Source organism: the organism of the source record quoted next, unplaced genomic scaffold (assembly GCF_019419815.1).
Source record: "Pyrus x bretschneideri cultivar Hongxiangsu unplaced genomic scaffold, Pyrus_bretschneideri_v1 Contig19, whole genome shotgun sequence".
Lineage (NCBI taxonomy): Eukaryota > Viridiplantae > Streptophyta > Magnoliopsida > Rosales > Rosaceae > Pyrus > Pyrus x bretschneideri.
Window position 1 is genome coordinate 575,919 of NW_025999490.1, and position 16,220 is coordinate 592,138.

The following is a 16,220-nucleotide window of genomic DNA, read 5'->3' on the forward strand; positions in this document are numbered from 1 at the left end:
AAATTAACCTTGTGGATTATCAAGTTAATTGGTCCTCTTGCACACTGCTTATTTGTAGTCCTTAAATTGAATAAATTGAAGAAAAATTAAGGACCAAGGATAAACATGGTGTGCATGAGAACAAAAAAGGTGTGCGTTTGTCATTTCCATTCCTTAGATCAGCATATTGTATGGCTGAAGGCACCGAATTCTGATTATGCTAAAATAAACAAACGCTAAAATTTCCAAATAATAAAAAATAGCTCAACTTGTTTACATGGGAAACGAGAAAACCGGTTAAGGTGTTTGGATATATGACATGAAGACGCACTGAAATTGCTTTGTTAAAAAATGCTATTATGAGGCAGAGATTCAGAGTAAAAGGGGTAGAGGAAGACCCAGGAAGACTTGGAAAGAGACTTTAAGAAAATACATGGAGTACTTGGAGTTAATGAACAGCTTGGCGCCAAACCAAGCGGAATAGCGTTTTAGGATTAACACAACCGTTCTCACTTGGTAGGATAGAGGCTTGTTGTTGTTGTAATAAAAAATTGCTCCACTGAAAAGGAAATCTGATATTTCATAAATAAACCAACGGGTTCACTTGTTTACATGAACCCTCTTATTGCTCCAGGGGGACCTTCGTAACAGTTCAAAAATATATGAATCCCTTCTAGTTACAGACAAATTAATCCCAAGTAGCGCTACAGTCACGCTAAGCCTCTCAAGCGCTATTCTTAATGTCCAGGACTGAACTACTGTGTATAGCCACTATATTCAAGAACAAAAATCATTGGAATTTTGATATTCTATCAAACTACGAGTCCAGATGAAAATTTATTGCAAACCTGTTCTCAGTTCTCACCCATCCTTTGCTGCCAAACCTACCCTGGGCGTACGACGCTGCTATCTATCTCTTTGGCAAAGGTCATCTGAAGCAGCAGCATCAGCAGAGCGACATAAAGTGAAGGCCGCACCATCAGAAGCGTTGCCAAAATGGTCAAGCAACCATTCTGGATTTTGATTTCCTGCACAACAGAAAATAAGAACCATGTAATTCAAATTCGAAATCAAATATAACTATGTATGAAGGTAGAACAAATCAAAATATAAGATCCAGGAAAGCGAGTTTTGTGGACACAGCAATAGGGTTAATTTTACTTCTTTGCAGGGGTTGTTTGTCAAAAATGTAACTGATACAAGAACTTAAATCATATAGTAACAAAACAAGCAAGGACTTGTTTCATAGCATATTTGATACTTTTGGGGTTGTTTTACTTCTCTGTAGGGGTTTCAAAGCATAATTTTACTTCTCTTTAGGGGTTGTTTGTCAAAAATGTAACTGATACGAGAACTTAAATCATATAGTAACAAAACAAGTAAGGACTTGTTTCAAAGCATATTTGATACTTTCTGTCCAAATAAGGCTAACGGAGTACAATGTCTTTTGCCTAGATGCGAAAAATGGATCAGAGTTCAGAAATATGTAAAGTGCAGAATGTCCCATCTTTACCTGAAGAACATTAGGTCATTAAATTCACTCGTAAATCATGCTAGGGTTGCCCTCTTGCCTTTTGCATCTCTCGACTGCAAAACCATTATTTGTTAGTCATAAAGTAAATTCCTTCTTTAAAGTATAAAAACATGAGCCTACAGGAACTACGAAAGGAACTTAGAGAGAGATGAAGAGACAGACCTGTGCAGCAACAGATCTCTTTGAATCCAAGAACTGGTTGTAAATGCCATACAATCTTGTCTTCTCAGCTTCAGAAACGGATGGTCTTGCCCTCGAAGCAGTAGACTTCAAGAGAGCATCAGAAATAACTGGCTTCTTCCCTGGATCATTGGTATCTTCAGCATTTAGAATCTCATGCACTGCTGCAAGCTGAGCATCTGAGAGCAGAGCTTGAAGGTCGGCCCCACTAAATCCCTCAGTCATATAAGCTATGGCTCTTAAATCCACATCATCATCCATTGGTAGCTGAAGCAATAGAAATAAAACATGATTAAATTCCAAAATGAAAACAAGATATACTGGAAAAGCATTGGATTTCGGAGTATCAACTATCGCTACTATCGAGTTAAGGGACTTGGCTACAATGCCACAAAATATCCAAATAGAAGTTAAGAGTACATGCATTAATCATATAATGTTAATTACTGACCTTTTTCGAAAGGACCGTCAAAATATCCAACCTTTCACGCAGAGATGGAAAATCACAAAACAGAAGGCGATCTAGCCTACCAGGTCTCAACAGTGCAGCATCAAGTAAATCTGGTCTACTGCTTAACATGAAAATGCAGCCTTTTTTTCATTAGATAAGTAGTCAATGGGAAAACATATTATCAGACAAGATGGCATATACTCAGTCAAGACGAAGCAAATATGATAGAAGCAATCCACAAACAGGACTTTCGTTTGCGTAGGAGGAACAATATCAACATAAAAACACAAAGGTAGTTAAGCACAAGATTCGGTTTCTTGTTCTAGCACGAATATAGTATTCCTGTATGGGTCATAATCACGAGTATTACAATCGCTAAATTGACTTTCTGTATAAAATTTAATTGATCACCACGATTAACAGTACTTCGAACAAAGATATTCTGACCCAAAGACTGATATCTGGATTCAACATTTAAAAATAAATCTAAAAATAAAACCATTACTCAGACGAGAAACTAACCTTGTCGCAGCAAAAACAAAAACACCAGTCAAAACTTCAACACCATCCAATTCGGTCAGAAACTGTGAGAAAGGGAGATATTAGGATAAGAAAATTAGCTATGACGAGAAGAAAAAAATAAAATAGGACAAAAACACGAGAGAAACCTGATTGACGACACGGTCAGTTACTCCAGTATTGTCATGCCCTCTTTTGGGGGCTATGGAATCAAATTCGTCAAAAAAGAGAAGACATGGTGCTGCAGCAGCAGCTTTGGAGAATATATCCCGAACCTAGACATCAGCAGCATTCAATGTGCATTACACCTCACAAAATATCATTATAACATATAAGGATTGAGATCTGTGTGAACCAGTAGAGGAAAAGACACATAAATTATGTGAATAAATGGGGCATAGAGGCTACAAGAAATCAACTCAAAAGGGATTTACTTATGCAAAGAAATAAACCACCACTTACAGCTTGCTCAGAAGCGCCAATGTATTTATTCAAGAGTTCAGGTCCCTTGATGGATATAAATCTAAGTGAACAAGCTGCAGCAGCAGAACCAACTATGTGTGTCTTTCCACAGCCAGGTGGACCATACAATAGAATATTTGATCGCAACCTTAAAGGAGCTTTCGCAAATATATTTGGAAACCTTGAAGGCAATTCAATCATCTGATATTGATCATATAGGAATTGGAGATAAGAGAACTATCAGATTTTAAAAGTCAAGTACCGAAACAAATGCATTATATATGACATGAAAAGTAAGATATGATAGCAGTATAACATATAAAACCAATATTACAAACATAAACAAACTAATAAACAAGCCAATATTACAAAACTAATTGATACAATCATACCTCTTTAATTGAATTGCGGATGTCAACAAGACCGCCAACATCATCCCACCCAGACCGGCCACCTTCAGGAGCAGATTTAGTGATGTCGCGCATGGCAACTGGAAGGAAATCATGCATTGCCCGAGAGAAATCATCCCTAAGTAAAGTGGGCTTTTCACACTTGTCGACAGATAAATGATGAGGCAGAAAACGACCAATGGCAGCATGAACAGTTCTATCAACCAAGATTTCCTGAAACAGATGCATTTTAAAGATAGTAAATATCAAAACTAGATCTAACATAATTTCAATAACTCTCAATGATCAGAATACCTACAAAAACATTCTAAACATGAAAGTCGTACCACAGGCAGAAAAAGTCATGCTTGAAGCACTAAAAAGGATTCTCTTTTGTGCACATGAAAAGAAAACTGACACAAATGTATTAAATCAGAGACAAAGAGGTCTCCGTATTCATTTGTACCAGTAAGTAGGCAGCTCTCTCTCAAACTACTACAAATATTCTAACATCTAAAAAACGACCTTTAAATATGTGTGTACATGTATATTGGGGGCCTGGACAGTTTAGGTTTAAATTGCACTTTTCAAGGCAGATTATCAGTTTTCACCATATTATAGGTGGCGAAAACATTATCATGTGGCAAGCATTCATTTATCAAGAATTCAAATTTCCAATGTAGAAAGATAAGGATGCAACAAGGGAGTAATATAAGAGCTTGTAAAGCATATAAAAGTGACTTCTACATATCGTTGCACTACTCCCCCTCTTCTACATATCGTTGCACTACTCCCCCTCCCCAAAGAACTGAAGAAGTAATTTTAAAACAGGCAAAATACCAGATCATATGAATCATAGCCATCACATTTGGAAGCTACATCTTCTAAGATATCATCAGAACATTGTAAACAGCGTCTCTGAATTTCATGCTTTAAAATGGCTGCACGTTCTGAGGCAGCAGGAGCAGGCAATTGCACGTGAAAATCAAACCTTCCTGATAACATCAAAAGTCAAAAGCAGAGCAGTCTTAAATTTTAATTAAACTAAAAAAAAAAAAAGAAGACAAATATCTGCTATGAATCTACCGCAATTATAATGCAGTACTCATTCTACGTTCAGAAAGAACAAACCTGAAGAGCTTAATGACTGTGGTATACTCTCTAAAGACTTTATTGAAGCTATGAATGCAAGCGGACCAATTCCACATGTGTTCTTCCTTTTTTCCTGTTCAAAGTTATAATAGAATCCTTAGCTTGAATAAGGACAAAAACAACAGTAGAATTATTGCATTTCATCATGTTGGTATAATAGATTCAAAGCTATGTCATTCAGGTATTACAATAACAAACACAGAATAGGCTAGGATTTTATCCTAATTTTGCAAGTGCTTCCAATTCTGGTTTGAGCAGCACACTCCAAATATTTTTTAATAAAGGGACTCATGGACTCCAGAATACAGGGATAAGCTATGGAGAAATTTTCTGATTCTACGTTTCTCCCTATTTTTAGTTCAAGCAGAACCGAGACTTGAGGGTCATAGATCGATAAGATTAGGGACTGTTTTGTGAAACAGCTCCATTACAAATTGGCGTATCAATTTAGAGACAAATGAATGACAGCATTTATATACTCACTTTCAGGTTTGAAAGAACTGTTTCTACAAATTTTATTTGGATCCCACAAACCTAATTTGAACCTGAAATAAGCTTTCCATTTATTCATTGCAGTGCCAAATACATTATATTGTACTAGTCTAGCATACTAAATCAATTCTAGTACCAAGTCGCAAAAGTCACGGTTGTATGTTAGAATGTTAATAAGTAACACTTTAACATCAGCATTATAGCTAACATCCTAGGAACCGTCCCTATAGTATTTACCCAATATTCATCCATAATGTCAATGAGAAATTCTGTCAGTGCAAGCACAGAGGTTGAAGCTTGAGATCCTTCGGAGTCTGAAGAGGATGAAACAATGCTATCAAGATCATCAAGAATTACAAGAGATGGAGCATGGTCTAAAGCCTCAGATATATAGCTCAAAAGCGCTTGGCGAATGGTCGAGGCCTTTTCCAAGGCAAGTTGAGAACAAGGTACAAAAACTCTGCCAAGGCAAAAAGAGGCATTAGAATACATTTATGTTTTTACCCATCAGTACACCTCTCTTACATATACAATTCACAAAGTTAGAAGTTTTAATGCAAATTCATCACGATGACAACATACATGTGCGCTAAGAGGTTTTCATGTTCTTCGAGACACTTAGCAACAGTTCTCGCCAATAATGTCTTTCCCGAACCCTGATAGGAGAAAAAGGTGAAGAAAAAAACACATCAAATCAAATATTTAATATAATCAAATATTTAATATATAAAAAAATTGTTTCCTAGGATAACACCGTAACAGCTTATGAAGATTAACTTCCTGATATTAATATCAAATTAAAATTGATTTAAAAAAAATTGCATTTTTCATATCAAAAAAAAAAAAAAAAAAAAGGAGAAAGTCCATTGGGAAAAGCTTGACAAAACCAAAACTTGATCTGTTCATTGAGAAAATTTGATCCTGTAGCTGTCCCCAAATAGTGGCACTAAGATTCTAAGGGATCAAATTGATAAGTAGAAAAAGAGTATAGGAAATTAAAGTACCCTGCTTATGTTTCGACAATAAGCATTTACCTGATCACTATACTAATGTTTAAACTATCAGGGACTTTTAACACCTTAATCATTTATACCCAAGACCCAATGACAATTGCACGACAATAGCAGAAAATTGAAGATCCATCAGAAAAGAAACACCACATCTTTACACGGTTAACCGCCACATAAGTGTTTTAAGTTTTAACTTCAGAATTCAGATACATCACCCAGTGGAAAAACTAAATCTGAAAAGTTAATAAACTCACAGGAGGTCCATATAGCAGAACATGTCCAGGGAGAGGAAGATCGTGTGAGCTGAACCATGCCCCAGAAGCAGGAGATAACAACACCAACATTCCTACATAGGAAAACATAATGTATTAGGGAACACAATGGAATCCTTAAAGGGGTAAGAGTAAATATAATTTACAACTCTCATAGGAATCGGTGAACATATAAAGGTGTCAGAATAGAAAACAACTCCACAAGGTAATACGAATACCTACTATTTAAAACGTCAGAAGCAATTGTCCCCATCCAGCTCAAGGTTGATACATCAGAATTGATATCTTTTTCAGACATTCTCTCTCTAACTGAATTAAAGGTCACAGGATCGGCCATCTTAGGATCGACCACCTTCAGCTTGCCAATTGACTCTACACCTCCAATATTATTGTTACCTTCGTTTCTTTCATCAAATACAAGCTCATATGCATTTCCAGCAAGTTGAGATTCATTGGAGAATTTCAGTACATACAAGATTTCAACTGGTTGCTCAGCATTCTTCTTTTTGTTTTCAAGGGATCCATCTGATGATTCTTGTAGCTTTTCCTCAATCTCAAATTTATGCCCCTTCACTTCAAAGTGAAGTATAGTTTCATTTCCCAAAACTAAGGAATTAACTTTTTCTCCTGCATTGGAAGCAATAGCATCAAATTGTGCAAGGACCCACGCTTTAACAAGACTCTCTACTCCCTTTAACTCGTCAGAATGCGGAGCTGCCTCTTCATCTTCTTTGCAAGAAGATTCACATGAAAAACCAGCAACAACTTTGTCATGGGTTGACCAATCAGCAACATCTATATAGGTGCTTGAGCCGGTCGTCAGAAGCATGTTTTTCTTCTTGCGAAGTTTATGCCTTTCAAGAACATCTAGACCATTTCTTTCAACAGCTTTGTCCTTCAATATCTTAAAGTGACAAGGAGAAAGTGAAAGGAATGGAATGTCATTCTTCAAAATACCATTGCATACCTTCAAATAAACCCCTGCAGGCATGATAGCAATCCCATTAAAACAATATGTTTCATCAATGAAAGGTTAGGATGTTCTTCTTTGCCTTATTAAGTGGCAAGCATAGCATACCCCATTAGCCACTTAATACAGGAAGTGACGGAAAATACTCGGGAAGACACCAACTTTTGTGATTAAATGTGAAAGAAACAGTGTGCTAATAAGCATCATACATGTATAATTAGAAGATTACATCCAACTAAGGCAACTAGAACAATCCAAAATCTAGATGGTGTTCCAATAGCATTTATCTGTTTAAAATAACATCCAAAATGTAAACTCTAACAAATATCATTCAAGTCTATAGTTCGATGTGCATTATAGCTAAAAAGTACTCTATTAGACATTGTGTAGAATATACGCACATGAATGCAGACGAGTTCTCAAATAAAGACGAAGAGATTGGGCAATCATAACATGCCCTTTAGCAACTGAATCAGAAATCAACAGCCGAACAATTACTTCACGATTGTCCTTTTTGTCATTTCCACTGTTAGATTCCTTCAGAGTTGAACTGCTTCTTGTTTTCAACCCATCATTTTCAGAATTTTTCATGCTCTCTTTTGGTGATAATCTTGGCACTACAGCTACGAACTGAGGAGATTGTAAGGAGAACATTTTTGCTGTTTCTGGGTGAACCATAGCAACAGAAGTGAGAACAACTCCAAGCTCAACGCCCTTGACATAACTTTTGTGAACTAATCTCCTGTCCGGATCTTGAACGCGCAGTAGTGCCTTTGAAATATGATACTTTCCGTTAGAAGAGAGCATGGAAGGATCTCCATGTGGGTTGACAGTCTTGCGTCTCTTTGGAGCAACTGCAACTTCAGTCCCTGGCACCAGTTGCACTGGTAATATCCCACAAGTAGACCAAGATATCAATACAGAGTACAACCATTAAGTCACGGCTCATCGATTTCAAATGCTAAGAATTCATTGAATAATTGGATTATGACAAAGCATACAGCATCTTACCCACCAATTTCTTCGGGAAGGTTGAAGCAACTTGGAATGTAATGGAAGTGCGGCCATTCAACCACAAAGGAAATCTCATTTCTTCACGGAGAATCCTCACCTGCATTCATCAAATGTAAACAAACTAATGCTAATATTCGAATTTATAGATTTCAAGCAACCGAAAAGGTCACGAATTGACAACATCGGAGCACCTGATTCAAAATTGCAGCCTCTGCTAGCTCAGCATTAAGCTCCAAAACCTCCCAATCATCCTCAGTGGAAGGCTCAATAGTGACCAGAGTAGCCTTCTGCACATTCGAAAGAGCTTGAACTTGAACCCTAGCGCGATCTGGCAACGAAATGCAATCCCCAAATTGCTGAGCAACCTGCAAAGCAATCAGGCACACAATCACTGATCAAATTTTAGAGTTTTCCGTTGCAGAAGCAGAGAAATTGAAGTTGAAACTGAGATTACCTCAATAGCCTGAGAAGCGGAGGTGGCGCCGGACCAAGCGACGTTCCAGCGGTCGGCGGTGGAGGAAGAGCGGAGCTCGAGAGCGAGAACTGGCGGGAGGGATGGGGAGGAGGAGTGGAGGGTTTGGATTAGGGACAGGGGGAGGGAGACGAAGCAGTTGTCTATGCCTCCGACTAACCGGACCTCAAACTCCATGGCCGGAAAGAATCAGAGAGACGGAGTAGAGCTTCGTTTCGGGAAGAAGATAAAGAGTCAAGCTTGAGCAGTGCCGGAAAACGGTCGTCCCCCGAGGCTTTCTCGAGTTGAGTAAAATTACGTCATCCTCCCTCCCACCAAATTATCCCATTGATTTTTGGGTGTGTATATTTTATAACGTGTTTTTTTTTCGAATTTTATAACTTGTTTATCAATTTGTCGGCTTTTTAGCTAAATGATTTCTGCGAGTGATGTAATTTTTAATTTCATCTTCAAAATTTAAAATTGATCAAAATAATTCTGAACTTGTTCATCTTCGATTATTTGTGTTAAATAGGAAGAAAATAACAATAATACTATTGATTTTATCAAATCATTTTAGCCCATAAACTGAGAGTAGTTTTGTTGTTTCGGTCCTCATTTAACAAAGATTTAAAACAATAATTAACTGTGGACAACTCAAATACCATTTATATTGATTTCAAGTCTCAGTGACCAAAATAAAAACTCACCCCAATCTCATCATTATTTTAGCTAAAACATTTGCAAACAATATTTAAAAAAAGAAGAAGATAAAAAAAGGGTGTTTCATTAAGTTATTCCAAGAAAATATTCTCTTAAAATTAACTAATTTGGCCAAGAAAACGAAAGGGAATGTACCATAAACTTATGAGTAAAATAGGAAAATAATTATTGTATACAAGTACACGGTACCAAAGTTGAAAGACTTTTTGGAACCCCAAAAAGAAAGTAAAAGGAAACGAAAAAAAAGAAAGAAAAAAAAAACGACACCGGATGATGCATGTCGATAGTGAGTTAAAAACCGCTATGGGGTCCCACTCACACACGACGTCGTATAAAATGTTCACCATCAAACTCAACCAACTCCACCAACTCCACCGAGCGTAGAGCCAAAAGTTCTGATAGCTCACGCCACTCTCGAGACGCCACACCGCCACACGCCGTCGTCTTCTTCTCTCTTCCACCTCTTCCTCTTCTCTCTTTCTTCTGGTAACGTCGTTTCGTGTCCTTTTGCTCTCTCCCTCTCTTTGCTCTCTCAGTCTCTTACTGTAAATGCTTGGATTGCGTCCACATTTTTCTGCTATTTTCTCGCTATTTTTTCTCTAAGATTTATTTATTTATTTTTATATTCTGTTCGTCATCGCTTTCTGTCTAATCTGGTCTAGGGTTTCCGTAAATATTTTCTCGAGAAATTTATTGTAATTGTTTGTGTATAAGTAAATTATATATACATGTTTATATATGAAGGGGCGTAACTATATTATATTTTATTGCTAATGTTTGAAAAATAAATTGTGAAAGCATTTTTCTGTCAGAATCAATGGCGTTTTAGTGATTAGAATGAGTTCTTAACAGTAACTGTGCCTCCTTGAATTTGTTTTTTAATGGAAAATATATGATAATTACGTGTTAGTGAATAGTGATTAGCCTTTTCGGAATTCGGGGTATGGGGTTTGGTGAGAGAGGTGGAGAAAGAGAGGAATCTGTGTATGGAATGAACTTTTGGTTGGAAACGGAGTGGTGTATAAACTGGATTACAATGTAGGATACATTTTTCGGAAAATGTTCGGAGTTGTACCTTCGTTGCTGTAATAAATTGTGTTTGATTGTGGTGAAAATTTGGATTAAACATGCCTCACTGCGAGGAGTTATATATTGCTGTGCTAAACCCTTCACATTTTTGTACTTTGACCTGGTATTTTGTTTTGGTGGGTATGATTACCTGAGGAAGGGATAGTTATGGTTGCTATGAATAGTGAATTTGACAGCTTTTTGTTAGATCACCAATGGAGTCAGACGAGGAGCAGGATTGTTTTCGCGGGTTATATCCAGAGTATGGTGCAATTTTCATGTCAAGCAGTGCAACGATAGATGAGTGTTTTAAACGGAGACTGTTTGGCCTTCCATCTTCACAAGGCCAATTTGTAAAGCAGATTAAAACTGGAATGATTTTGTTTCTGTTTGAATTCGAAAGGAGAGAACTTCATGGTGTTTTTCAAGCATGCTCTGATGGTGAAATGAATATTTCGCCTTCTGCATACAATTCATCAGGAAGGCAGTTTCCTGCTCAGGTATGAATAATGTCTAGTTTCAGTTGAGAATCCACTATTTTCGTTTATGTTTTTATTTATTACAAATTTCCAATTGGATCTATTAGGTAAAAGTCAATCTTATTTGGCGTTGTCATTCGCTCATAGAACCTGAATTCAGTGGCGCAATCAAAGATAACTATTTTTCAAATTGGAAGTTCAATTTTGGTCTGTCCAAAGCTCAGGTTTTCTCCTTACCTATTAAGTCAGACCTTGATGGGATTTAGAATTGCTTTCTTTAACAGTGTTGTTTCACGTATATATGTAGGTTCGAAGGCTTCTAATGTTGTTCAGTTCACGAAAGTTGAAATATCAGCGGCGGCAGAGAGAATTAGCCAGTAGAAGAGAAGCAATATCAGTGGACACTGCTGGTAGAGTCAAGGTAGTTGATGATGGCAAAACTCTATTGAGTGATAAGGCAACCAATGAGCTTGTTGCCGACAATCATAAGGGGCCAAAAATGACTGGGTCACCGGGGAATGTCTCTGGGAATATTGGAAAAGGAGATGGTGGCAGGTTGGCAAGTGATGAAGTGGGTAATCTTCATGACGTAGACAAGAAGGTTGGGGAGATCATGCAGAGTGAGTATCCTGTGCCCGTTCCAGGTGAAGTTGGACAATTGGATGCTACTTTTGCAATGTCTGAGAGGGCAGGGAATGAATTTAATGTGGATGTTGAATCCGTGTCATCTGAGCATCCTATGTCGGGTCAATCTGGAAATGGTGATGACGACCTGGTAATTCATGATGATTCCATCTGTTTAATGGGTGATCAATTACAAATCGGCAATACTGAAAGTAATGTTTTTGGGCCAGCTGTACCAACTGAGAACCCTGCTTTCTTTCAGTCTAGTCTTGATAGACCTGTCTGTGCTGGCATGCTTGTTGAAGACACAGGTTCTTTGATTCAAGATCAAACTAGATCAACTTCAACTGTTGGCCATCTAATGGAGCTGCCAATTGCTGGCCATTCTTGTTCACCATCTCCATCTTATAGAGATGTGATTGTAACCAGCACCTATGATCCGGATGCTCTTAGTCTGAACCATCCACGCTCACAATCAATTGGGGTCAATCAGAGTTCAAATTCCGTTCAAGATTGTTATAAACAACATGGCATTCCTTCCATTACAAATCAATCATACACAGAGCCAAAAGGAATCAATCAAAGCCTAGAGTCCAATCCAAAGTTTGATGTTCATGTTCCATTCGCATCCTCTGACCATTATGAGCACACATGTCATGGGAACATCATGCCTTTTCCAGGGGTGGCATATTCTGAAGAAATGACCATAGATTCTTCTGGAAAACATCGTTCCTGGGACCCAGTTTTGAAGAGTTTTTTATCAACTGACAGTTTTTCACAAATTGGAAGTAGCAGGAGGGAAACCAAGAGGCCAACATCTTATTCTCTCAGTCCTAGTAACTGTCTGTCCTTTGTGATTGATCGTGCTCATCCTGTAGCATTACAAAAGAAACTTGAGCAAGAAATGGCACAGAAATGGAACAATGAACCATGTACTGCTAATATAACTTCATCTGAGGAGCTTCAGTGCCAGTTGCAATGTCGCATTCATCCTGATGGTCATAGCACTAGCAGGGTGGACCATCGTAAACAGAAATCTTTTGATCATGATCTCAAGTCTTATGGATTTTCTGAAGGTATGCGTTCTGGTCATTGCAGCGTGGACTACCATAAACAGAAATCTTTTGATCATGATCTCAAGTCTTGTGCATTTTCTGAAGGTATGCGTTCTGATCTGAAGAATGAAAGAAGTGTATTTTCTCGCTTGGCTTCAGATACGCCTGGCAAAGAGAATAGTATGCATACTGACTACGAGGAAAATGATAACGATGTATCAGTGGATGAAGTCATGGCAATGTTGAGTGCGAGTAACTACAGCTGGGTGAAATCAAAAAAATCTAAGCGGGCTACTAGACTGCACGATGACAAAGAGAAGTTTAGGAATAAGAAAAAGACCAAAGTGGACTCTGAGTTGGATAGTAATTACTTGGAATTGATTCCAAAGAAGTCAAACATGGCTTCTGCTACACGCGTTGAAGATAAAGATGATCAAGGGCGTGAAGAAATACCATTTGTGGATTTCAAGCGGCGGAGTGTACTGCGGAAACTTAATGGTGATACCAAAGCCAGAGCCAAGGATGAAAGTGCAGGAAATGATAGACTGTTGGGTGGGCAGTGCAAGAGAAGAAAGTTGGTCAGGCCGAGTTTCAATGACAATGAGCCAGGCGATGAAAAAAGCATAAATGGAAATACTTCTCTGATTTTACAAGCATCGTCACAAGCATCGTCACAAGAATCTTCCATTAGTGAAGATGTTAATGGCAAAAGAAGGAAGCTGGTTAGACCGAAGTTCAGGGTGAATGAGCAATGTGATGATAAAAGCATGAATGGAAACACTTCTAAAATTTTACAATTATCATCTCAACAATGTTCTACTAGTGCAGATGGTGGAAGTTGTGAGGCTTCTGTTGGAAGCCAAGGTAAGTTGTTACCGCAAGGTACAGGTTTGTCGCTTGTGGTGTGTCAAAACAGTCATGAGAATGAGAATAATCAAACTGAAAGATCTTCAAAATATGAAAGAAAAATTGAAGTTGAAAGCTTTGCGGCATCAGTCAAATTCGGAGATGAAGGTCGAAAAGAGCCTCTTCATGATGTTGGCAGCCAAATTACTGACCTTGCAATCCCTAAGTTGTTACCGCAATGTACAGAATCGCCTCAAGTGGTTCCCGAAGGTCAAAAAGAGCTTTTTCATGATGTTGGCGGCCAAATTGCTAACCTTGCAATTCCTAAGTTGTTACTGCAATGTACAGAATGGCCTCACGTAGTTCATCAAAGCAGTCGTGAGAATGAGAATACTGAAACGGAAAGATTTCAAGAATATGAGCAGGAAAAAAAACCAGAAATTTCCGGACCGTCTATCAAAATTGAAGATGAAGGTGGAATGGAGCCTCTTCATGATCTTGGCAGCCCAATTGGCGGCCTTGCAATCCCATATAGAGACAAAAATCCTAATGTTCAGAAAGACTCGGATTTTAAGGTTCCTATTGTGCACAAATCGTCTCAAGATTGTAATGATATCAGTCACATCACTGTTCAGGAGTCAGCTGTGCAATTGCCGGAACAGAATTCTGGAACAGGAAATGCCTTTTCTGAAATTGAATGTGCAAGAGTCGATGAACTGGAGTTGCTTTCAAGATTTGAACTTTGTCCTGAAAGTGGTGATCTTAGTATCGGTAATGTAATAGGCAGCTCAGGTAGTCTAAACTCTGGGTTGCAAAGAGGAACCAAAGAAGTTGCTATTTGTGTAGATGCTGGTGTTGGTGATAACCAACATGAATCCAGTCATAAGCAGTCTGAGGCATCTCTTGACACCGTGAGTTGCTTGGACAAGCAAGAACCATCTCAAGATCACAGATCAGGTAAATTGTCTGAGGCACCTTTTGGCACTGTCGGTTGCTTCAAAAAGCCAGAATCTTGTCTAGAATTTCGGGACCTGAATTTGGGATTTGGAGAGCGACTTTTTATACTTAGTAATAGTTTCAAAAGCTATGATGTTAATGCTTCCAAGCATGTGGGTGAAAGGAGAGATGCTCTTCAAATCAGCGGTAGTAATGTTTGCAAAAGTTCTGACATTGATACTCCTGAGAATACGGAAGATACGATTAGCAAGGATCTTGTTCCAAGCAGAAAACTTGAGCCCGAGGCAGCCGACAACCGCTCTGATATTGATACTTCTAAGCATGTGGGCGATGCACAGGATTCTCTTCCAATCAGCGGTAGTAATGTTTGCAAAAGCATGGGTACCTCTGAGAATGTGGAAGAGAGGAAGGACTTTTTTCCAAGCAAGGGTATAATTAGAAAACGTGTACTCAAGAGAGCAATCAACCGCTCTAAATTTGATACTTCTAAGCATGTGGACGATGTGAAGGATGTTCATCCAGTCAGCGACAGTAATGTTGACAAAAGCATTGGTACTTCCGAGAATGCGGAAGAGAAGAAGGTTGTTTTCCCAAGCAGGGCTGTCATTAGAAAACGTGTACTCAAGATAGCAGACAACTGCTCTAAAATTGAGACTTCTAAGCACATGGACGATGCAAAGGATTTTCTCCCAATCAGCGGCAGTAATTCTTGCAAAGGGTCAGACAGTGCGACCTCTGAGAGTGCGGAAGCAAGGGAGGATGTTCTTCAAAGCAACGTTGAAATCGGAAAAGGTGAACTCAAGACGGCCTGCAGCCAAAATACAAGTTTAGCTCATGATTTTGAGTTTGATGATGATAGTAAAACTGATGATACTGAAAGAGAAAACAAGAGGCTTTGGAGTATTCTAACGGCCAGGTTGAAGCTGCTGAAGAATGCTCAACAAACAACACTGACAAGGTCCTAGCTTTCGGTCGATGCTTCATCCTGAAAACGAGTCATTGCAGTTGACAAACAGGTTTTTTCAAGTATTTGATTAGTTGAAGTTAAAGATCAACCCACATTCCTGTAAAAGCGGAGTACTAGGGCTTTTCAGCTTGTCGTGGTGTTACTAACAGAAGAGCTGGAAATACACGCATGAAAGCTGCCGCGTGCCGTGTTCTTGACCTTCTTCTGGTAGCTGTTTTCGAGTTGCTTGGAGTGGAGTGGAAGAATGCAACGGTTATGCATGCAAAGTGATGACCCTTTTTTGTTGGTTAAGCTCTGATTTTGGTTAAAGAATATAGTTTTCTTGAATATGTTCCCAGGATGTGTGAATCTTTTGAATCGGGTTGAAGGAAAATTATAATCTTGTTTCTTGTACTGCAGTGGTTTGTGTGGGTGATGCCTTTACATTGCATGTTGAAAATGTGATTGACCATCAAATTCAGGTTTTATTTATGATGTAATTGACCATTTGTTCAATCCCCATATTCCCATTTGCAACTAACAAAAAGCTTTCAGTGCTGTTCATTTTAATGAAAATCATATTTTTACATTAAAAAATCAATCTTTGTACTATTTATTTTACTCTTTATTTTATCCTTATCATTAAA

General features: G+C 38.3%; 2 protein-coding genes across 5 annotated transcripts; one reads left to right on the forward strand and one right to left on the reverse strand.

The window, feature by feature from the left end:
- Nucleotides 1-539: 539 nt before the first annotated feature.
- LOC125476521 (peroxisome biogenesis protein 1) lies at nt 540-9,231 on the reverse strand. 2 transcript variants are annotated; one of them, XM_048582744.1, is made up of 18 exons: nt 8,879-9,230; nt 8,616-8,789; nt 8,422-8,521; nt 7,812-8,294; nt 6,663-7,421; nt 6,423-6,514; nt 5,741-5,814; nt 5,396-5,618; nt 4,646-4,739; nt 4,355-4,509; nt 3,518-3,748; nt 3,126-3,326; nt 2,813-2,938; nt 2,667-2,728; nt 2,145-2,262; nt 1,676-1,960; nt 1,493-1,566; nt 540-1,007 (listed from the first exon to the last, which is right to left on the reverse strand). In XM_048582744.1, the coding sequence occupies exons 1-17, from the start codon at nt 9,071-9,073 to the stop codon at nt 1,528-1,530; spliced, it is 3,411 nt and encodes a 1,136-aa protein (XP_048438701.1). In that variant the 5' UTR covers nt 9,074-9,230; the 3' UTR covers nt 540-1,007; nt 1,493-1,527. The 2 variants fall into 2 exon arrangements, with proteins under 2 accessions (XP_048438701.1, XP_048438702.1); XM_048582745.1 differs by lacking the exon at nt 3,126-3,326 and having other exon boundaries at nt 8,879-9,231.
- Nucleotides 9,232-9,583: 352 nt separating this feature from the next.
- Nucleotides 9,584-15,987, forward strand: LOC103945153. 3 transcript variants are annotated; one of them, XM_048582749.1, is made up of 4 exons: nt 9,584-10,084; nt 10,852-11,166; nt 11,253-11,369; nt 11,453-15,987. In XM_048582749.1, exons 2-4 carry the CDS (start codon nt 10,882-10,884, stop codon nt 15,590-15,592), a joined length of 4,542 nt encoding a protein of 1,513 aa, XP_048438706.1. In that variant the 5' UTR covers nt 9,584-10,084; nt 10,852-10,881; the 3' UTR covers nt 15,593-15,987. The 3 variants fall into 3 exon arrangements, with proteins under 3 accessions (XP_048438706.1, XP_048438704.1, XP_048438705.1); XM_048582748.1 differs by having other exon boundaries at nt 9,585-10,084; nt 10,875-11,166; XM_048582747.1 differs by having other exon boundaries at nt 9,584-11,166.
- The last annotated feature ends 233 nt before the right edge of the window (nt 15,988-16,220 follow it).